The following is a 24,896-nucleotide window of genomic DNA, read 5'->3' on the forward strand; positions in this document are numbered from 1 at the left end:
TGAAAGCAAATGAACGGTTCTCCCTTCAACTGAGGCCAAACCTGAAGAGCCCTGAAAATAGCACAGAGTTCTAAAACATTTATTGGTAACCTCGCCTCTTGTGATTTCCAAACCCCTTGTGCTGTCAAAGATCCCCAGACAGCTCCTGAACCAGAAAGACTTGCATCTGTTGTGATCACAGTCCAGGTTAGATGAACAAAAGAGGCCCCTTGAACTATACAATGGCGATCTAACCACCAAGTCAGAGAGAGTCGAACATTGGTATTTAAGGATATTAATTGTGATATCTTTGTATAATCCCTGCACCATTGATTCAGCATACAAAGCTGGAGAGGTCTCATATGAAAACGAGCAAAGGGGATCGCGTCCGATGCTGCAGTCATGAGACTTAAAACTTCCATGCACATAGCCACTGAAGGGAATGATTGAGACTGAAGGTTGAAACCAATTTTAATTGTTTCTTGTCTTTTAGAGACAGAGTCATGGACACTGAATCTATCTGGAAAACTAAAAAGGTGACCCTTGTCTGAGGAATCAAAGAACTTTTTGGTAAATTGATCCTCCAACCATGTCTTTGAAGAAACAACATTAGTTGATTCATGTGAGATTCTGCAGAATGTAGCAAGTACCAAAATAGCGTCCAAATAAGGAAACACCTCAATACCCTATTCTCTGATTACAGAGAGTAGGGCACCGAGAACCTTTGAAAAGATTTGTGGAGCTGTCACTAAGCCAAATGTAAGAGCGACAAATTGGTAATGCTTGTCTAGAAAAGAGAATCTTGTGGACATATAATGCCCTTGCTGAACAAAAGGCAGAATAGTCCTTATAGTCACCATTTTGAAAGTTGGTACTCTTACATAATGATTCAAAATTTTCAGATCCAGAACTGGCCTGAATGAATTTTCTTTCTTTGGGACAATGAATAGATTTGAATAAAACCCCAGACCCTGTTCCTGAAACGGAACTGGCATGATTACCCCTGAAAGCTCTAGATCTGAAACACACTTCAGAAAAGCCTGAGCCTTTACTGCATTTGCTGGAACGTGTGAGAGAAAAAAATCTTCTCACAGGATACTCTGAATCCTATTCGGTATCCTTGAGAGACAATACTCTGAATCCATTGATTTTGGACAGAATCTGCCCAAATGTTTTGGAAGAATCCTAATCTGCCCCCTACAAGCTGAGCTGGAATGAGGGATGCACCTTCATGCAGACTTGGGAGCTGGCTTTGGTTTCTTAAACGGTTTGGATTTACTCCAACTTGAAGGTTTCCAATTGGAACCAGATTCTTTGGGGGAAGGATTAGGTTTCTGTTCCTTATTTCGACGAAAGGAACGAAAACGGTTAGAAGCTTTAGATTTACCCTTAGGTTTTTTTATCCTAAGGCAAAAAAAACTCCCTTCCCCCCAGTGACAGTTGAAATAATCAAATCCAACTGAGAACCAAATAACTTATTACCTTGGAAAGAAAGAGATAGTAATCTAGACTTAGATACCATGTCAGCATTCCAATATTTGAGCCACAAAGCTCTTCTAGCTAAAATAGCTAAAGACATAGATTTAACATAAATTGGCATAAAAAAAAAAAAAAATTGGCATCAAAAATGGCATCACAGAAAAAATGATTAGCATGTTGAAATAAGCGAACAATGCTAGACAAATCAGGATCCATTTCCTGTTGCTCTAAACTTTCCAACCAAAAAGTTGATGCAGCTGCAACATCAGCCATAGAAATGGCAGGCCTGAGAAGATAGCCAGAATATAAATAAGCTTTCCTTAGATAAGATTCAAGTTTCCTATCTAAAGGGTCTTTAAAAGAAGTACTATCTTCCATAGGAATAGTAGTACGTTAAGCAAGAGTAGAAATAGCCTTATCAACTTTGGGGATCTATTCCCAAAACTCCAATCTAACTGCTGGCAAAGGATACAATTTTTTAAACCTTGAAGAAGGAATAAAAGAAGTACCAGGCCTATTCCATTCCTTAGAAATCATATCAGAAATAGCATCAGGAACTGGAAAAACCTCTGGAGTAACCACAGGAGGTTTATAAACAGAATTTAAACGTTTGCTAGTTTTAATATCAAGATGACTAGTTTCTTCAAAATCCAATGTAATCAACACCTCTCCATTTTAAATAAATAAGTAGATTTGTCAGTGTCAATATCTGAGGAAGGATCTTCTGAAACAGATAGATCGTCATCAGAGGAGGATAATTCAGTATGTTGTCGGTCATTTGAAATATCAACTTTATGAGAAGTTTTAAAAGACCTTTTACGTTTATTAGAAGGCGGGATGGCAGACAAAGCCTTCTGAATCGCATCAGCAATAAAACATTTTATATTCACAGGGATATCATGTACATTAGACCAGAAATACTAGAACTTTAGATCCTAGGGAGGTGCGCTAGTGTATGTTTAGTAGATAGACAGAATCCGGCAGCACTCTTGACAGTTAGATGTAATGAGATGAATCCTATAGAGGCAAGGATAAAAAGAGGCGCCACATAGGGTAATAACGTTTGGAGACCACACAGACGATAACAAAGACGTCCCCCCCTTAAGGATGGCTACTCACAAACACAGCTACACATCAGGAGTGCCCCACTGAGCAATACAGGACCAATACAGTTGCCCGAAAAGACTCAAGGCAAAAACACCCACACACCAGCATCAAATTACTTGAAGGGGAGCGCCAACAGCCACAGTAGAGATTCCTCAAGGAATAGCAGTGATCCGGATAACAGTAAGCCCAAAGGTTAGGGGGTAACAAACAGGATCCGACAAGGTGGATGCAATTATTTCATAAGATCGTATATATTATAAATATAAGGTGACAGAGCAAGTAGTATTAAAAGTGCAAACTTTATTTGGCACACTAAAAGTACAGCAACGCGTTTCTCGGCATAGGAAGATGCCGTTTCATCAGGCTGTAAAGATAAAAATGAACTACTTGCTCTATTTAAAAGACATGTTAGCCAATCGTGGGGCCGTATCAATACACATCCCTCTTATGTCATGATGTATAATGACTCGTGAGAAAATCCTCACAGATGGAATCACTTAAACAATGGGAAGTGTGTAATGAGACGCTAACCACGACAGGGCAGCATAATAAGTAAAATATGCTATAATAAACATAGTAAAGGAATACTAAAATATACATAAGAGACTGTATGGACCAAAACAAAATATATATACACATAGGCCTCTATTTATCAAGCCGTCAACCGCAAATACGCTGGAATTCCGCAGCGTATTTGTGGCGAGGCTGATTCGCTGTAGTTATCAAGCCCTACAGACCGGCAAAAGTAGAATATAGTGACGTAACATACGATCCGCCGGACTCAGTCCAACACAGATCGATGGTTAAGTCACTCCAGATGTTCTGAACACAAGTTCGGCACAATCAGACTACTTTTGGTAGTTATCAAAGAACAACCAGGTACGCGCGCCACTATTCCGGCCCAGCATACCTGGTTTTCAATCCCCCGCCCTGGAGGCGGCGGATCCCATAGGAATCAATGGGAGTCTGACAGCCGCGAGAGCTCATGTTCGCTGCTGCCCGATATCCCATTGATTCCTATGGTGTCCGCACCTAACACCCTAACATGTACCCCGAGTCTAAACACCCCTAATCTGCCCCCCCTACACCGCCGCCACCTACATTATACGTATTAACCCCTAAACCGCCGCTCCCGGACCCTGCTGCAACTAAATAAAATGTTTAACCCCTAAACCGCCGCCCCCGGACCCTGCCGCCACCTACATAAAGTTATTAACCCCTATCCTGTCGATCCCAGACCCCGCCGCAAATAAATTAATTGTTTAACCCCTAAACCGCCGCTCCCAGAGCCCACCGCCACCTACATTACATTTATTAACCCCTATCCTGCCCCCCCTACACAGCCGACACCTACATTATATCTATTAATCCCTAAACCTAAGTCTAACCCTAACACCCCCCTAACTTAAATATTATTTAAATTTATCTAAATAAATATTCCTATAATTAAATAAATTATTCCTATTTAAAACTAAATACTTACCTATAAAATAAACCCTAAGATAGCTACAATATAACTAATAGTTAAATTGTAGCCAGCTTAGGGTTTATTTTTATTTTACAGGCAAGTTTGTATTTATTTTAACTAGGTACAATAGTTATTAAATAGTTATTAACTATTTAATAACTACCTAGCTAAATTAAATACAAAAGTAGCTGTAAAATAAATCCTAACCTAAGTTACAATTACACCTAACACTATACTACAATTAAATAAATTAAATTAATTAAATACAATTACCTACAATTAAATAAAAATAACTAAAATTAACTAAAGTACAAAAAAAAACCAAACTCTAAATTACAGAAAATAAAAAAAATTACAAGAATTTTAAACTAATTACACCTAATCTAAGCCCCCTAATAAAATAAAAAATCCCCCCAAAATAATAAAATTCCCTACCCTATACTAAATTACAAATAGCCCTTAAAAGGGCTTTTTGCGGGGCATTGCCCCAAAGTAATCAGCTCTTTTACCTGTAAAAAAAGAAATACACCCCCCACATTAATACCCACCACCCACACCCAACATTACTCTAAAACCCACCCAAACCCCCCTAAAAAAACCTAACACTACCCCAATGAAGATCACCCTACCTTGAGCCGTCTTCACTCAGCCGGGCCTAAGTCCTCAACGAATCCGGGGAAGTGGTCCTCTAGATGGGTAGAAGTCTTCATCCAATCCGGCCAGAGGAGGTCCTCCAGATGGGCAGAAGTCTTCATCCAAGCGGCATCTTATATCTTCTTCCATCAGACGAGGAGCGGCACCATCTTGAAGACATCCGACGCGGAGCATCCATCGATCCCGGCGACTAAACGACGAATGACGGTTCCTTTAAATGACGTCATCCAAGATGGCGTCCCTTGAATTCCGATTGGCTTATAGGATTCTATCAGCCAATCGGAATTAAGGTAGGAAAATCTGATTGGCTGATGAAATCAGCCAATCGGACTGAAGTTCAATCCGATTGGCTGATCCAATCAGCCAATAGGATTGACCTTGCATTCTATTGGCTGATCGGAACAGCCAATAGAATGCAAGGTCAATCCGATTGGCTGATTTCATCAGCGAATCGGATTTTTCCTACCTTAATTCCGATTGGCTGAAAGAATCCTATCAGCCAATCGGAATTCAAGGGACGCCATCTTGGATGACGTCATTTAAAGGAACCGTCATTCGTTGTTTAGTCGTCGGGATCGATGGATGCTCCACGTCGGATGTCTTCAAGATGGTGCCACTCCTCGTCCGAAGGAAGAAGATAGAAGATGCCGCTTGGATGAAGACTTCTGCCCATCTGGAGGACCTCTTCTGGCCGGATTGGATGAAGACTTCTGCCCATCTGGAGGACCACTTCGCCCGGATTTGTTGAGGATGGCTCAAGGTAGGGTGATCTTCAATGGGGTAGTGTTAGGTTTTTTTTTAAGGAGGGGTTTGGGTGGGTTTTAGAGTAAGGTTGGGTGTGGGTGGTGGGTTTTAATGTTGGGGGGGTGTATTTCTTTTTTTACAGGTAAAAGAGCTGATTACTTTGGGGCAATGCCCCGCAAAAGGCCCTTTTAAGGGCTATTTGTAATTTAGTATAGGGTAGGGAATTTTATTAGTTTGGGGGGATTTTTTATTTTATTAGGGGGCTTAGATTAGGTGTAATTAGTTTAAACTTCTTGTAATTTGTTTTTATTTTCTGTAATTTAGAGTGGGTTTTTTTGTACTTTAGTTAATTTTAGTTATTTTTATATAATTGTAGGTAATTGTATTTAATTAATTTATTTAATTGTAGTGTAGTGTTAGGTGTAATTGTAACTTAGGTTAGGATTTATTTTACAGGTAATTATTTTAACTAGGTAGCTATTAAATAGTTAACTATTTAATAGCTATTGTACCTAGTTAAAATAAATACAAAGTTGCCTGTAAAATAAAAATAAATCCTAAAATAGCTACAATATAATTATTAGTTATATTGTAGCTATCTTAGGGTTTATTTTACAGGTATTTAGTTTTAAATAGGAATAATTTATTTATTTATAGGAATAGTTATTTAGATTAATTTAAATAATATTTAAGTTAGGGGGGTGTTAGGGTTAGACTTAGGGGTTAATAGATACAATGTAGGTGGGTAGGTGGCGGCGGTGTAGGGGGGCAGGATAGGGGTTAATATATATATAATGTAGGTGGCGTTCGGCTCCGGGAGCGGCGGATTAGGGGTTAAACATTTAATTTATTTGTGGCGGGGTCCGGGATCGGCAGGATAGGGGTTACTAACTTTATGTAGGTGGCGGCGGTATAGGGGGCGGCAGATTAGGGTTTAATAAGTATAATGTAGGTGGCGGCGGGGTCTGGGAGCGGCGGTTTAGGGGTTAATATATTTATTATAGTTGTGGTGGGGTCCAGGAGTGGCGGTTTAGGGGTTAATATATCTATTAGAGTTGCGGCGGGGTCCGGGAGCGGCGGTTTAGGAGTTAATAAGTTTATTATCGTTGCGGCGGGAGCGGCGGTTTGGGGGTTAATAAGTTTATTATAGTTGTGGCGGGGTCCGGGAGCAGCGGTTTAGGGGGTATAACAGTATAGTGTGGGTGCTTAGTGACAGGCTAGCAAGAAAGCTGCGAATAAGCCGATGAGCAGCGAGATCGATGACCGTCAGTTAACAACAGTCCGTTGCTCATCGCACCGTACTTGGTGCGTGGCTTTTTGACAGCTTTCTTGATAAATTTGGCAAACGTATTCAGGTCTGCGGCGCCGATGTTAGGCGAGCGTATTGGGGCCAGCGAATGCAGGTAAGTAGACAACTTGATAACTAGAGGCCATAATGTGAACTGATGGATCGCATACATGTCAGTTTGATAAACATATATAAATATAACATCTAACCTTGTTGGAACATTCAATAGTAAAATTGGGAGTACATAAGGACATAATAAATATATTTTATCACTCAGTTTATAACAAATCACAGACCCGTCACAACTCGCCCAATAGAGACCAAAATTCAATCATTTTGGCTTACAGTCTGTTATGGTCTTTTTCTGTATTTCTATCATTTATTCCTGGGGTTAGATTTATTCCCCATGGATAATATATTAGTAGTAATATATACATAACAGTCTCATAATGGACATATATATATACAGTATATCATATTGTGTTATTAGAGGAACCATATAGCTTAGTTTAGAGAGTATAGGTTCCTAAATGAGTTAGTTATGTAGCTATATGTTACTAAGCCGTACCAATTTCATGCCACCCTATAGAGTAGTAAGTTTTTCATACACCCTCCTCACTTACCTATGTATTCTTATTTAGTACAATAGATATGGTGATGTACTATCTAATATTTTACAGGCCACACACCCCTTGTAGGTGTTGAATTTTGGTCTCTATTGGGCGAGTTGTGACGGGTCTGTCATTTGTTATAAACTGAGTGATAAAATATATTTGTTATGTCCTTATGCACTCCCAATTTTACTATTGAATGTTCCAACAAGGTTAGATGCAGATGTTATATTTATATATGTTTATCAAACTGACATGTATGCGATCCATCAGTTCACATTATGTGTATATATATTTTGTTTTGGTCCATACAGTCTCTTATGTATATTTTAGTATTCCTTTACTAGGTTTAGTATAGCATATTTTACTTATTATGCTGCCCTGTCGTGGTTAGCGTCTCATTACACACTTCCCATTGTTTAAGTGATTCCATCTGTGAGGATTTTCTCACGAGTCATTATACATCATGACATAAGAGGGGTGTGTATTGATACGGCCCCACGATTGACTAACATGTCTTTTAAATAGAGCAAGTAGTTCATTTTTTATCTTTACAGCCTGATGAAACGGCATCTTCCTATGCTGAGAAACACGTTGCTGTACTTTTAGTGTGCCAAATCAAGTTTGCACTTTTAATACTACTTGCTCTGTCACCTTATATTTATAGTATATACGATCTTATGAACTAATTGCATCCACCTTGTTGGATCCTGTCTGTTACCCCCTAACCTTTGGGCTCACTGTTATCCGGATCACTGCTATTCCTTGAGGAATCTCTACTGTGGCTTTTGGTGCTCCCCTTCACGTCATTTGACGCTGGTGTGTGGGCGTTTTTGCCTCGAGTCTTTCGGGCGACTGTATTGGTCCCGTATTGCTCAGTGGAGCACTCCTGATGTGTCGCCGTGTTTGTGAGTAGCCATTCTTAAGGGGGGACGTCTTTGTTATCGTCTGTGTGGTCTACAAACGTTATTACCCTATGTAGCGCCTCTTTTTTATCCTTGCCTCTATAGGATTCATCTCATATCATGTACATTAGATGTTGAAGGAACAACAGGCATTGTACTATTACTGATGGGCACATTCTCTGCATGTAAAAGCTTATCATGACAACTATTACATACCACAGCTGGAGATATAATCGTGTCAAGAAATAAATAAATTTATCAGGTAAGCATAAATTTTGTTTTCTTTCCAATGACACGATGAGTCCACGGATCATCTAATTACTATTGGGAATCAATACCCAAGCTAAAGTACACAGATGATACGGCAGGGACAAGAAAGGGAGCCTAAACGGAAGGCACCACTGCTTGAAGAACCTTTCTCCCAAAAGTGGCCTCAGCCAAGGCAAAAGTATAAAATTTGAAGAATTTTGAAAAAGTGTGAAGAGAGAACCAAGTTGCAGCCTTGCTAATCTGTTCCACAGAAGTTTCATTTTTGAATGCCCATGAGGAAGCAACAGCCCTCGTGGAATGAGCCGTGATTCTCTCAGGAGGCTGCTGTCCAGCAGTTTCATAGGCAAAACGTATGATACTCTTGAGCCAAAAAGAAAGAGAAGTAGCCGTAGCTTTCTGTCCTTTACGTTTTTTCAGAGAAAACCACAAACAAAGCAGAAGACTGACGAAAATCCTTAGTCGCCTGTAAGTAAAATTTTAGAGCACGTACCACGTCTAAATTGTGCAGAAGCCGTTCCTTCTGAGAAGAAGGATTAGGACACAATGAAGGAACGACAATTTCCTGATTAATGTTCTGGTCAGAAACTACTTTAGGGAGAAACTTGTACGTAAAACTACCTTATCCGAATGAAAAATAAGGTAATGTGACTCATACTGTATTGCCGAGAGCTCTGACACTTTACGAGCAGATGAAATAGCAACAAGAAACAAAACTTTCCAAGATAACAACTTAATATCTAAGGAATGCATAGGCTCAAACGGAGCCCCATGGAGAACCTTAAGAACTAAATTAAGACTCCAGGGAGGAGTAACTGGTTTGAACACAGGCCTGATCCTGACCGAGGCCTGACAAAACGACAAAACGACTGCACGTCTGGAACGTCTGCCAGACGTTTATGTAACAAAAAATGTAACAAAAATGGACAAGGCAGATATTTGACCCTTTAGGGAACTTGCCGATAATTCTTTCTTCAAACCTTCTTGGAGAAATGACAGAATTCTAGGAATCCTAACTCTACTCCAAGAGTAGCCCTTGGATTCACACCAATATATATATTTACGCCATATCTTGTGGTAAATCTGTCTAGTCACAGGTTTACGAGCCTGAATCATGGTCTATATGACCGAATCTGAAAATCCCCACTTGGATAAAATTAAGCGTTCAATCTCCAAGCGGTCAGCTTCAGAGAAATGGCCCTTGAAGTAGAAGGTCCTTCCGCCACGGAAGTCTCCAAGGTGGAAGAGATGACATTTCCACCAGGTCTGCATACCAAATCCTGCGAGGCCAAGCCGGTGCAATGAGGATCACCAACGCCCTCTGCTGCTTGATTTGAGCAATGACCAGAGAAGAAGAGCAAACGGAGGAAATAGGAATGCAAGACTGAAATTCCAAGGTACCGCCAGAGCGTCTATCAGTACTGCCTGAGGGTTCCTTGACCTCCATCCGTACCTCGGAAGCTTGGATTTCTGCTGAGATGCCATGAGATCCAATTCCGGCTGACCCCATTTGAGAATCAGGCTGGAAAACACTTCCGGATGGAGTTCCCACTCCCCCGGGTGAAAGGTCTGTCTGCTCAGGAAGTCCGCCTCCCAGTTGTCCACCCCTGGGATGTGGATCGCCGACAGACAGCAATTGTGGGTCTCCGCACACTGAATTATCTTGGCTACCTCTGTCATGGCTAAGGAACTCTGCGTCCCTCCCTGATGATTGATGTAAGCCACTGAAGTTATGTTGTCCGACTGGAACCTGATGAACCGGGCCGAGGCTAACTGGGGCCAGGCCAGAAGAGCATTGAAGATTGCTCTCAGCTCCAGAATGTTTATGGGCAGAACTGACTCTGACTGAGTCCAATTTTCCTGAGCCTTTAGAGAGTCCCAGACTGCTCCCCATCCTAGAATGCTGGCGTCTGTTGTCACAATCACCCAGGAGGGTCTACGAAAGCAGGTTCCCTGGGAGAGATGATCCTGAGACAACCACCAAAGAAGAGAATCCCTTGTCTCCTGCTCCAGCCGTATTCGTGGAGACAAATCCGCATAATCTCCATTCCATTGACTGAGCATGTTTAACTGCAGAGGTCTGAGGTGGAAATGAGCGAAAGGGATGATGTCCATTGCTGCCACCATCAGCATGATTACCTCCATACACTGAGCCACTGATGGCCGAGGAGTGGACTAAAGTGCTAGGCAAGAATTGAAAATCTTTGATTTCCTGAGTTCTGTCAGAAAAATCTTCATTTATAGGGAATCTATTATGGTTCCCAAGAAAGTTACCCTTGTATTTGGAACTAAGGAGCTCTTTTCCAAATTTACCTTCCATCCGTGAGATTGCAGAAAAGATAACAACATTTCCGTGTGGGACCTTGCTTGATGAAAGGATGGCGCCTGGACCAGAATGTCGTCCAGATAGGGCGCCACTGCAATGCCTGTAATCGGAGCACCGCCAACAGGGATCCCAGAACCTTTTGAGAAAATTCTGGGAGCTGTGGCAAGGCCGAAAGGAAGAACCACGAATTGGAAGTGTTTGTCTAGAAATGCAAACTTTAGAAACTTGTGATGATCCCTGTGAATGGGAACATGCAGGTACATGTCCTTTAAATCCACCGTTGTCATAAATTGACCCTCTTGGACCAAAGGAAGAATGGAACGAATAGTTTCCATCTTGAAGGACGGTACTCTGAGAAATTTGTTTAGACTCTTGAGATCTAAATTGGTCTGAAGGTTCCCTCCTTTTTGGGAACCACAAACAGATTGGAATAAAACCCCAGACCCCGTTCCTGCATCGGAACAGAAACTATCACTCCCAGGTTGGAGAGGTCCCGTACACAGTGTAAGAACGCCTCTCTTTTTGTCTGGTCTACAGATAATCTTGAAAGCAGAAACCTGCCTCTGGGAGGAAAATTCTTGAACTTTAGTTTGTATCCCTGGGACACTATGTCCACTGCCCAGGGATCCTGAACGTCTCAAACCCAAGCCTGAGCGAAGAAGGAAAGCCTGCCCCCCCACAAGATCCGGTCCCGGATCAGGGGAAGGCCCTTCATGCTGTCTTAGATTCAATAGCAGGCTTTTTGGATTGTTTTTCCTTGTTCCAAGACTGATTGGATCTCCAGGAAGGTTTAGACTGCTGTTGCTTGGAAGAGGAAACGGAAGAGTTTCCCTTGAAATTTCGAAAGGAATGAAAATTACTCTGACGTCCCTTTTGTTTGTTTCTCTTATCCTGAGGGAGAAGATGACCCTTTCCTCCCGTAATATCAGAGATTATTTCCGTCAAACCTGGTCCAAACAAGGTCTTTCCCTTGTAAGGAATCACTAAAAGTTTAGACTTAGATGACACATCCGCAGACCAAGGTTTTAGCCATAAAGCTCTGCGGGCTAGTACAGCAAAACCTGAAATCTTTGCTCCCAATTTGATAACCTGTAGGGAAGCATCAGTAATAAAGGAATTAGCCAACTTAAGGGCTTTTATCCTATCCTGGATCTCATCAAGGGGGTGTCTGTCCTAATAGCATCAGACAACACATCAAACCAATATGCCTCTGCACTAGTGACGGTAGCAATGCACACAGCAGGTTGCCATTGTAAACCTTGGTGTACATACATCTTCTTGAGTAACCCCTCTAATTTTTTGTCCATAGGATCTTTAAAGGCACAACTATCCTCTATGGGGATAGTAGTTCTCTTGGATAGAGTGGAAATAGCTCCTTCCACCTTGGGTACTGTTTGCCAAGCCTTCTTGATAGAGTCCGCTATGGGAAACATCTTTTTAAATATAGGAGATGGAGAAAAAGGGATACCCGCTCTCTTCCATTCCTTAGCAATGATCTCAGAAGCTCAGTCCGGTACTGGAAAAAGCACTACCGAGGAAGGTACATCAAAATATTTGTTTAGCTTACTGGATTTCTTAGGATTAACTACGACCATAGTGTCGGTGTCATCTAATGTAGCTAAAACCTCATTAAGTAACAGACGGAGGTGCTCTAGCTTAAACCTGAAGGATACAACTTCTGTATCAGCAGGGGGAATTACACTGTCAGAATCTGAGATTTTCCCCTCAGATGCTACCGAAAGATCTTCCTCCTCAGGCTTCTGGGAGGGGGCATCCAAAATAGCAACAACTGTGTCAGTACTGAATGTTTACTTTTCCTCTTGCGCTTTCCCTGCAGCATGGGAAAAGCAGGCAACGCATCAGAAACCGCAGAGGACATGAGAGAAGCGATGTCTTGCGACGTAACTCGAGGAGTTAGAGAGGAAGCGCAGGGCACCCCATGTGTGGGCGATACAAGTTGGGACGCTTGAGGAGAAAGCTACGGCATATATTGAACATTGTCATTAGATTCCTGAACAGCATCCACCTTGGAAAATGATGGCTCAGAAAAAAAGTCTATCCCTATAATATAAAGTCCTCTCAATACATGAGGAACAGAAAGGGATTGGTGGTTCCACATTGGCATCAAAACACAAAGAACAAGTGACATTTTGCAAAGCCTCTTGGTCCATTCTGACTCACAATGGATCAAATTAACAAATAATAACCTTAATTTTTTAATAAAAAATTTACTGTCCCTTTAAATGTTAAACCGTAACTTTTTTACTTTAGTCTGCAGAATGAGGAAATGTGCTAAATAACAATAATAGATCACCTCTACACCTCAGATTCTTTGCTGAGGAGCCTACCTGACCTGGTACACCGGAACTTTGTCAATACCTTTACTAAATAAACGATCTGGACTTCAGCAGCAGACAAAATGAGCCGTTCTCCGGTCCTAGAAACACATGCTTTCAGAAAATCATGCGTTTCTAGACAGACTCTGAAATTCTCTTCCTCCGCACTCGGAAGTGAAGAAAAGTGGTGAGCAATGCAGCTTGCCGCCTCACATAGCTCTGCCCCTCATGGGCGTCCCCAAAAACAACAATCTCCCGGTCGGCATTTTGTTAAAGTTTAACCGCCGGGAGTAGTGGAACCACCAGAGAGTAATTACCAAGCAGTCTTTTCTCCGCTCCACTGCCTACATAAACGGCTGTCAAATGAGTCCTCTCCAGTATAAGAGAGTTTAATTGTCCCTTTTTAAAATAAAGTGCCTTCTATATTAGTGTCTTTCTCCTTCCCAGAAATAATAAAGTCAGCACTTACCTCGCAAATCTGCCCGACAGCAAAGCAGCTCACCAGGTTTGAGAGGTCCTCTCCCTCACATAGACCCGTGGAAAGAAATAAAGACTGAGTAATTCACTCAGGCTTTCAGAGTTAGGGCAGCATAAATTACATGGGAGGCGCAGTGAGAATTATGTCCCACAAGTTCCCATTGCGCTAAAGCCACCACTGCTCTACTGAAAGTGGAGACTGATATGGACTACGGCTATACCCTAGGACAAAGCAGCACAATCTTGTACCACTTAAAAATAATAAACTCTTGATTGAAGAATCCATACTAACACCTCACTTTACCTCTTCCTATCACTAACGTAGGCAAAGAGAATGACTGGTGTGGGAGGGAGGGGAGGAGCTATTTAACAGCTCTGCTGTGCTGCTCTTTGCCTCCTCCTGCTGACCAGGAGGTGAAATCCCACAAGTAAGGATGATAATCCATGGAATCATGGTGTCATTAGAAAGAAAACAACATATAAAGCAAAATTATCAATTTCCTTATACGGCAGTTTCAGGAATGGGAAAAAAATGCAAACAGCATAGCCCTCTGATAGAGAAAAAGGCAAGAGGCAAATAGGAATGGGGTTTTAAATAATGAAATTGTTTGGCACCAACAACATCGGGAAATGACGAATTTGCATCATCGGACGTACCTTCGCGCCAAAAATATTCTTGCACCAAGAATGATGCAATAAACGTTGGCATTTTGTGCCATCTCGAGCCTCATTTTGCCTGCAAAATTTAATAAAAAAGCAGTCGATTGAAAAAAGACTAAACCCCAGGTAAGAAAAATATTCTCCTAAATATCGGCAACATTACGAGTTTTGAGTTATAAGCGGCTCGGTGCTAACTTGCAAGTTATTTCCACCGCTCACCTCCCTATAGCGCTGCTATTACAGGTTTGCAAAAACCCAGCGTTAGCAGGCAATATGGCAACATTGAGCTCCATACCGCACCCAAATACCAGCGCTGCTTTGAGCTGGTTTTACGCGCTCGTGCACGATTTCCCCATAGACATCAATGGGGAGAGCCGGCTAAAAAAAAGTCTAACATCTGCAATAAAGGAGCTTAAAGCTCCATAACGCAGCCCCATTGGTTCCTATGGGGAAACAAAAGTTATGTTTACACCTAACACCCTAACATGAACCCAGAGTCTAAACACCCCTAATCTGCCGCCCCTAACATCGCTGACACCTACATTACACTTATTAACCCCTAATCTGCCGCCCCCAACGTCCTCGCCACTATACTAAAGTTATTAACCCCTAAACCTAACCCTAAATCTAACCCTAACGTAACCTTAACCCTAACACCACTAACTTTAACATAATTAAAATAAATCTAAATAAAAATTATTATTATTACCTAAATAATTCCTATTTAAAACTAAATACTTACCTATAAAATAAACCCTAAGCTAGTTACAATATAACTAATAGTTACATTGTATCTATCTTAGTTTTTTTTTTTTATTTCACAGGTAAGTTTGTATTTATTTTAACTAGGTAGACTAGTTAGTAAATAGTTATTAACTATTTACTAACTACCTAGCTAAAATAAATACAAACTTACCTGTAAAATAAAACCTAACCTGTCTTACACTAACACCTAACCTTACACTACAACTAAATCAATTACATTAATGAAATATAATTAACAAAAAAAAAAAAAATCTAAACACTAAATTACACAGAATAAAAAAGAAATGATCAAATATTTAAACTAATTACACCTAATCTAATAGCCCTATCAAAATAACCCCCCCCCCCCCCAAATAAAAAACCTCTAGCCTAAACTAAACTGCCAATAGACATTAAAAGGGCCTTTTGCGGGGCATTGCCCCAAAGAAATCAGCTCTTTTACCTGTAAAAAAATATACAAACACCCCCCAACAGTAAAACCCACCACCCACACAACCAAACCCCCCAAATAAAAACCTAACTAAAAAAAGTAAGCTCCCCATTGCCCTGAAAAGGTCATTTGTATGGGCATTGCCCAAACCCTAAGCTAGAAAAAAAAAACACCCAATAAACCCTTAAAAAAACCTAACACTAACCCCCTGAAAAAGAGCTAAATGCCCTTTTAAGGGCAATGCCCATCCAAATGACATTTTCAGGGCAATGGGGAGCTTAGGTTTTTTAGGTAGTTTTTTATTTGTGGGGTTTGGGTGTATGGGTGGTGGGTTTTACTGTTGGGGGTTATTTGTATTTATTTTTTTTACAGGTAAAAGAGCTGATTTCTTTGGGGCAATGCCCTGCAAAAGGCCATTTTAATGGCTATTGGCAGTTTAGTTTAGGCTAGGGGTTTTATTATTTTGGGGGGGCTTTTTATTTTGATAGGGCTATTAGATTAGGTGTAATTAGTTTAAATATTTGATCATTTCTTTTTTATTTTGTGTAATTTAGTGTTTATTTTTTTTGTAATTTAGTTAATTGTATTTAATTAATGTAATTTATTTAATTGTAGTGTAAGGTTAGGTGTTAGTGTAAGACAGGTTAGGTTTTATTTTACAGGTGTATTTGTATTTATTTTAACTAGGTAGTTAGTAAACAGTTAATTACTATTTACTAACTAATCAATTTAGTTAAAAAAAATACAAACTTACCTGTGAAATAAAAATAAACCCTAAGCTAGCTACAATGTAACTATTAGTTATATTGTAACTAGCTTAGGTTTTATTTTACAGGTAAGTATTTAGTTTTAAATAGGAATTATTTAGGTATTAATTCTAATTTTTATTTAGATTTATTTTAATTATGTTAAAGTTAGTGGGTGTTAGGGTTAGACTTAGGTTTAGGGGTTAATAACTTTAGTATAGTGGCGGCGATTTTGGGGGCAGCAGATTAGGGGTTAATAACAGTAATGTAGGTTGCAGCGATGTTAGGGACAGCAGATTAAGGGTTAATAATATTTAACTAGCGTTTGCGATGCGAGGGTTACGGTGGTTTAGGGGTTAATATGTTTATTATAGTGGCGGTGATGTCCGGAGCGGCAGATTAATAATTCTATTATAGTATTTGCGATGCGGGAGGGCCTCGGTTTAGGGGTTAATAGGTAGTTTATGGGTGTTAGTGTACTTTTTAGCACTTTAGTTATGAGTTTTATGCTACAGTTTTGTAGCGTAAAACTCATATCTACTGACTTTCAGTTTACGGTACGGATCTTGTAGTTATAAGCTGTACCGCTCACTTTTTGGCCTCCCAGGCAAACTCGTAATACCGGCGCTATGGAAGTTCCATTGAAAAAGGACTTTTTGAAAGCTGCGGTAGTTACGTTGCGTTACGGCCAAAAAAGTGTGCGGTACAGATATACCTGCAAAACTCGTAATACCGGCGGTAGTGAAAAAGCATCGTTATGAAACTTTTTCACTCATAACACAAAACTCGTAATCTAGCCGTATGTTTTTTCCCAAATATGAAACTGACAATCTGCAAAAGGACTTATACTGAAACCTGAATCATGGCAAATATAAGTACAATACATATATTTATAACTTTATATAAATGCATAAAGTGCCAAACCATAGCTGAGGTGTCTTAAGTAATAAAAACATACCTACCCAAAGACACCCATCCACATATAGCATATAGCCAAACCAGTACTGAAACAGTTATCAGTAGAGCTAATGGAATATGAGAGTATATCGTCTATCTGAAAAGGGAGGTAGGAGATGACCTGATCCGACAGTGCGGATCAGGTCCGCCAGACCTCGCTGAATACGGCGAGCAATACGTTGCCCCCTGCAGACTCACGGCCAATGGGCCGCCAGCAGGGGGTGTCAATCAACCCGATCGGGTTGATTTCTGGCGATGTCTGTCCGTCTGCTCAGAGCAGACGGACAGGTTATGGAGCAGCGGTCTTTGTGACCGCTGCTTCATAACTGCTGTTTCCGTTGAGCCAGCAGGTTCGCCAGAAACACGGGCCCATAGGCATTTTGAGGTTTGGGAAACTTTGCCCCTCCTGGTAGGATTGTATATCCCATACGTCACTAGCTCATGGACTCTTGTCAATTACATGAAAGAAAGAAATTTATCAGTTAAGCATACATTTTGTTATCTCCTACTGGTGGCCAGGAGTTGAATTCCCACTTGTAATTAGAATGGATTTGTGGACTCTCCATGCCATTGAAAGAAAACATGATTAAAAAGCAGTAACAACCACACCTGGGTCTCACTGTAATCTAACAAACATCTTTAGTGGTTGGTTGTGGGGGTATGATGAAAATGTAAGGATAGAGAATTTGTTATTTGAATCTTTGAATTTAAGAAAATAAAGAACTGTGAAATTATTCCTGGGTATAAGCTTAGGCAGGGAAAGATGTTTTTTCCTAGACAGTCAACTTTGTTTTTTAATTGTGTACAGTGCACTATCCTGCTCTCTTACTGACCAAATGACAGACAGGCTCACTGATGGACTTACTTAGGCTCACTGATAGACTTACTGACCAACTGCTGAATGGCTCACTGATGGACTTACTGACCAACTGCTGAATGGCTCACTGATGGACTTACTGACCAACTGCTGAATGGCTCACTGATGGAATTACTTAGGCTCACTGATGGACTTACTGACCAACTGCTGACTGGTGTCTGTACTTACTGACTGGTGATGTACTTACTGACCAAATGACAAACAGGTTCACTGATGGACTTACTGACTAACTGCTGACTAATCACAGATGGACTTACTGACCAAATGACAGACTGGCTCACCGATGGACTTGCTGACCAACTGCTGACTGGCTCACGGATGGACTTACTGACCAAAAGACAGGCTCACTAATGGACTTACTGACCAACTGCTGAATGGCTCATTGATGGACTTACTGACCAAATGACAGACTGGCTCACTGATGGACTTACTGACCAACTGCTGAATGGCTCATTGCTGGACTTACTGACCAAATGACAGACTGGCTCACTGATGGACTTGTTGACCAACTACTGACTGGTCACAGATGGATTTACTGACCAAATGACAGACTGGTCACAGATGGATTTACTGACCAAATGACAGACTGGTCACAAATGGACTTGCTGACCAACTGCTGACTGGCTCACTGATGGACTTGTTGACCAACTGCTGACTGGTCACAGATGGACTTGTTGACCAAATGACAGGCTGGCTCACTGATGGACTTACTGACCAACAGATGATTGGTCACAGATGGACTTACTGACCAAATGACGGACTGGTCACAGATGGACTTGCTGACCAACAATTGACTGGCTCAATGATGGACTTACTGACCAACTGTTGAATGGCTCACTGATGGAATTACTGACCAACTGCTGACTGGTCACAGATGGACTTACTGACCAACCGCTGATTGGTCACAGATGGACTTACTGACCAAATGACAGCTTGGTCACAGATGGACTTGCTGACCAACTGCTGACTGGCTCACTGATGGACTTGTTGACCAACTGCTGACTGGTCACAGATGGACTTGTTGATCAAATGACAGACTGGCTCACTGATGGACTTACTGACCAACAGCTGATTGGTCACAGATGGACTTACTGACCAAATGACAGACTGGTCACAGATGGACTTGCTGACCAACTGTTGACTGGCTCAATGATGGACTTACTGACCAACTGCTGAATGGCTCACTGATGGAATTACTGACCAACTGCTGACTGGTCACAGATGGACTTACTGACCAAATGACAGCCTGGCTCAGTAATGGACTTGCTGACCAACTGCTGACTGGCTAACTGATGGACGTACTGACTAACTGCTAACTGGCTCACTGATGGACATACTGACCAACTGCTGAATGGCTCATTGATGGACTTACTGACCAACTGCTGACTGGACACATATGGACATACTGACCAAATGGCAGACTGGCTCACTGATGGACTTACTGGCTGGCTCACTGATGGACTTGCTGACCAAATAACAGACTGGCTCACTGATGGACTTGCTGACCAACTACTGACTGGCTCACTGATGGACTTACTGACCAAATGACAGACTGGCTCACTGATGGACTTACTGGCCGACTGCTGACTGGTCACTGATGGACTTACTGACCAAATGACAGACTGGCTCACTGATGGACTTACTGACCAAATGACAGACTGGCTCACTGATCAACTTACTGACTAACTGCTGACTGGTCACTGATGGACTTACTGACCAAATGACAGACTGGCTCACTGATGGACTTGCTGACCAACTGCAGATTGTCTAGTCTGCTAATTTAAGGATTTACTGATTTATCAGCTAATTGACTGACTTAGTGACCAACTGGTGACCTTTTTTTTAATCACGTAGCTGAATTATTTTTTCCTACTTGGGGGCTCATTTGCAGCTTCAGAACCATTGGGGTGCAGACTTGTACATGTAGCCTGCAAATGCAGTTTAATTAATACGTCTCTGCAGTGGGGCAGGGTGGAATGAGAGCTGTTGTGAAATGTTAAGTTCCACCAGGCATTGCTACACTGCTGGTGGCGATTGTCTGCCCGTGCCTTCATAAAAAAACCTATTGGTATTGTTAGATTTGTGGCACCATTAATCTAATTGTTCTGGGCCATTTGGATAGTATTCCCATTACTGTTTGTTCTTTTAGAATCTTTTCCCTATTGGACCTCTGATACATTGGTGATAACCCGGTGATTATAGCCCACATACACTCAGACTCATTATGTGACTGTCTCTGAAGGGTACAAGAGGACAATAAGTTTGTCTATTTTCTTAATACCTGTGAGGATCCAGAAACCCAATGAGATATTGTCCCTAAATAATGTTGTTTTTGCTCATTTGTTATATTTAGAGAATATATGATTTTGTTTTATTGCTGTATTAGTGAACTGTGATTTATTTACAGATCTTTATCATGGAAGCAGCTGAGGACACACAAGGTGATGGAAATAGTGTCCTTTTAGGTGATATAAGGTGGGTTATGTTAGCCGGTAGTCTGTGAGCTTAAATGCATTTATTACATGTTATTCTCACCCATATCTGCAGGCTGGAGTAACTCCTCCTGTGGTGGTGACTCATCTGTCATTATCTTAGTTGGCAAAACATCAGGAACATAGCTCCAAGGATCCACATACTGTAAAACAGGGGCTACATGTGACTCAGGGTCAATAGGAGGTATGTCACATGATCATAGAGTATAGAGAGTCACAGGGGAGGAGACACATGGTAAGGAAGGAGTGACAAGGTGAGGGGTCATCAGGTGAGAAGTCACAGAAGAAGGGGTGATAAGGTGAGGGGTCATCAGGTGAGGAGTCACAGAGATAGAAGTGACAAGGTGAGGGGTCATCAGGTGAGAAGTCAGAGGAAGGAGTGACAAGGTCAGGGGTCAACAGGTGAGAAATCACAGAGATAGAAGTGACAAGGTGAGGGGTCATCAGGTGAAAAGTCAGAAGGAGTGACAAGGTGAAGGGTCATCAGGTGAGGAGTCACAGAAGGAGTGACAAGGTGAGGGGTCATCAGGTGAGAAGTCACAGAGGAAGGAGTGACAAGGTGAGGGGTCATCAGGTTAGGAGTCACAGAGGAAGGAGTGACAAGGTAAGGGGTCATCAGGTGAGAAGTCACAGAGGAAGGAGTGACAAAGTGAGGGTTCATCAGGTGAGAAATCCCAGAGATAGTAGTGATAAAGTGAGGGGTCATCAGGCGAGAAGTCAAAGAAGGAGTGACAAGGTGAGGGGTCATCAGGTGAGAAATCACAGAGGAAGGAGTGACAAGGTGAAGGGTCATCAGGTGAGGGGTCATCAGGTAAGGAGTCACAGAGGAAGGAGTGACAAGGTGAGGGGTCATCAGGTGAGGGGTCATCAAGTAAGGAGTCACAGAGGAAGGAGTGACAAGGTGAGGGGTCATCAGGTGAGAAATCACAGCGATAGTAGTGATAAGGTGAGGGGTCATCAGGCGAGAAGTCAAAGAAGGAGTGACAAGGTGAGGGGTCATCAGGTGAGAAATCACAGAGGAAGGAGTGACAAGGTGAAGGGTCATCAGGTGAGGGGTCATCAGGTAAGGAGTCACAGAGGAAGGAGTGACAAGGTGAGGGGTCATCAGGTGAGAAATCACAGAGATAGTAGTGACAAGGTGAGGGGTCATCAGGTGAGAAATCACAGCGATAGTAGTGATAAGGTGAGGGGTCATCAGGCGAGAAGTCAAAGAAGGAGTGACAAGGTGAGGGGTCATCAGGTGAGAAATCACAGAGGAAGGAGTGACAAGGTGAAGGGTCATCAGGTGAGGGGTCATCAGGTAAGGAGTCACAGAGGAAGGAGTGACAAGGTGAGGGGTCATCAGGTAAGGAGTCACAGAGGAAGGAGTGACAAGGTGAGGGGTCATCAGGTGAGAAATCACAGAGATAGTAGTGATAAGGTGAGGGGTCATCAGGCGAGAAGTCAAAGAAGGAGTGACAAGGTGAGGGGTCATCAGGTGAGAAATCACAGAGGAAGGAGTGACAAGGTGAAGGGTCATCAGATGAGGGGTCATCAGGTAAGGAGTCACAGAGGAAGGAGTGACAAGGTGAGGGGTCATCAGATGAGAAGTCAAAGAGAAAGGAGTGACAAGGTGAGGGGGTCATCAGGTTAGGAGTCACAGAGGAAGGAGTGACAAGGCGAGGGGTCATCAGGTGAGAAATCACAGAAGAAGGGGTGACAAGGTGAGGGGTCATCAGGTGAGGAGTCACAGAAGGAGTGACAAGGTGAGGGGTCATCAGGTGAGGAGTCACAGAGCAAGGAGTAAAAAAATGGAGGGGTCATCAGGTGAGAAGTCACAGAGGAAAGGTTGACAAGGTGAGGGGTCATCAGGTGAGAAGTCACAGAGGAAGGGTTGACAAGGTGAGGGGTCATCAGGTGAGGAGTCACAGAGGAAGGAGTGACAAGGCAAGGGGTCATCAGGTGAGAAATCACAGAAGAAGGGGTGACAAGGTGAGGGGTCATCAGGTGAGGAGTCACAGAAGGAGTGACAAGGTGAGGGGTCATCAGGTGAGGAGTCACAGAGCAAGGAGTAAAAAAATGGAGGGGTCATCAGGTGAGAAGTCACAGAGGAAAGGTTGACAAGGTGAGGGGTCATCAGGTGAGAAGTCACAGAAGGAGTGACAAGGCGAGGGGTCATCAGGTGAGAAGTCACAGAGGAAGGGGTGACAAGGTGAGGGGTCATAAGGTGAGAAGTCACAGAGGAAGGGTTGACAAGGTGAGGGGTCATCAGGTGAGAAGTCACAGAAGGAGTGACAAGGCGAGGGGTCATCAGGTGAGAAGTCACAGAGGAAGGGGTGACAAGGTGAGGGGTCATCAGGTGAGAAGTCACAGAGGAAGGGGTGACAAGGTGAGGGGGTCATCAGGTGAGAAATCCCAAAGGAAGGGTTGACAAGGTGAGGGGGTCATCAGGTTAGAAGTCACAGAGGAAGGAGTGACAATGTAGAGGGTCATCAGGTGAGGATTCATAGAGGAAAGAGTGACAAGGTGAGGGGTCACAAAGTGAGAAGTCACAGGAGGAGTGACAAGGTGAGGGGTCATCAGGTGAGAAATCACAGAGGAAGGAGTGACAAGGTGAGCGGTCATCAGGTGAGGAGTCAAAGAGGTAGGAGTTACAAGGTGAAGGGTCATCAGGTGAGAAGTCACAGAAGGAGTGACAAGGTGAGCGGTCATCAGGTGAGGAGTCACTGAGGAAGGAGTGACAAGGTGAAGGGTCATCAGGTGAGGAGTCACTGAGGAAGGAGTGACAAGGTGAGGGGTCATCAGGTTAGGAGTCACAGAGGAAGGAGTGACAAGGTGAGGGGTCATCAGGTTAGGAGTCACAGAGGAAGGAGTGACAAGGTGAGCGGTCATCAGGTGAGGAGTCAAAGAGGTAGGAGTGACAAGGTGAAGGGTCATCAGGTGAGAAGTCACAGAAGGAGTGACAAGGTGAGCGGTCATCAGGTGAGGAGTCACTGAGGAAGGAGTGACAAGGTGAAGGGTCATCAGGTGAGGAGTCACTGAGGAATGAGTGACAATGTGAGGGGTCATCAGGTGAGAAGTCACAGAGGAAAAAGTGACAAGGTGAGGGGTCACAAGGTGAGAAGTCACAGAAGCAGTGACAAGGTGAGGGGTCATCAGGTGAGAAGTCACAGAGGAAGGAGTGACAAGGTGAGGGGTCACAAGGTGAGAAGTCACAGAAGCAGTGACAAGGTGAGGGGTCATCAGGTGAGAAGTCACAGAGGAAGGAGTGACAAGGTGAGGAGTCACCAGGTGAGAAGTCACAGAGGAAGGAGTGACAAGGTGAGGGGTCATCAGGTGAGAAGTCACAGAGGAAGGAGTGACAAGGTGAGGAGTCACCAGGTGAGAAGTCACAGAGGAAGGAGTGACAAGGTGAAGGGTCATCAGGTGAGAAGTCACAGAGGAAAAAGTGACAAGGTGAGGGGTCACAAGGTGAGAAGTCACAGAAGCAGTGACAAGGTGAGGGGTCATCAGGTGAGAAGTCACAGAGGAAGGAGTGACAAGGTGAGGGGTCACCAGGTGAGAAGTCACAGAGGAAGGAGTGACAAGGTGAGGGGTCATCAGGTGAGAAGTCACAAAGGAAGGAGTGACAAGGTGAGGAGTCACCAGGTGAGAAGTCACAGAGGAAGGAGTGACAAGGTGAAGGGTCATCAGGTGAGAAGTCACAGAGGAAAAAGTTACAAGGTGAGGGGTCACAAGGTGAGAAGTCACAGAAGCAGTGACAAGGTGAGGGGTCACCAGGTGAGAAGTCACAGAGGAAGGAGTGACAAGGTGAGGGGTCATCAGGTGAGAAGTCACAGAGGAAGGAGTGACAAGGTGAGGAGTCACCAGGTGAGAAGTCACAGAGGAAGGAGTGACAAGGTGAGGGGTCACCAGGTGAGAAGTCACAGAGGAAGGAGTGACAAGGTGAGGAGTCATCAGGTGAGAAGTCACAGAGGAAAAAGTTACAAGGTGAGGGGTCACAAGGTGAGAAGTCACAGAAGCAGTGACAAGGTGAGGGGTCACCAGGTGAGAAGTCACAGAGGAAGGAGTGACAAGGTGAGGGGTCATCAGGTGAGAAGTCACAGAGGAAGGAGTGACAAGGTGAGGAGTCACCAGGTGAGAAGTCACAGAGGAAGGAGTGACAAGGTGAGGGGTCACCAGGTGAGAAGTCACAGAGGAAGGAGTGACAAGGTGAGGAGTCATCAGGTGAGAAGTCACAGAGGAAGGAGTGACAAGGTGAGGAGTCATCAGGTGAGAAGTCACAGAGGAAGGAGTGACAAGGTGAGGGGTCACCAGGTGAGAAGTCACAGAGGAAGGAGTGACAAGGT

The 24,896-nt window shown here is 43.0% G+C and overlaps 1 protein-coding gene across 1 annotated transcript in view; it reads right to left on the minus strand.

Annotated features, from left to right (window-relative positions):
- Positions 1-24,896, minus strand: part of PARP10 (poly(ADP-ribose) polymerase family member 10) — a 189,137-nt gene that overhangs the window by 71,272 nt on the left and 92,969 nt on the right. Inside the window, exon 3 of the mRNA XM_053715995.1 lies at positions 20,612-20,711. Within this exon, the coding sequence (XP_053571970.1) occupies positions 20,612-20,711 (100 nt within the window). The remainder of the gene's footprint in view (positions 1-20,611; positions 20,712-24,896) is intronic.

Source organism: Bombina bombina, chromosome 5 (genome assembly GCF_027579735.1).
Source record: "Bombina bombina isolate aBomBom1 chromosome 5, aBomBom1.pri, whole genome shotgun sequence".
Taxonomy (NCBI): domain Eukaryota; kingdom Metazoa; phylum Chordata; class Amphibia; order Anura; family Bombinatoridae; genus Bombina; species Bombina bombina.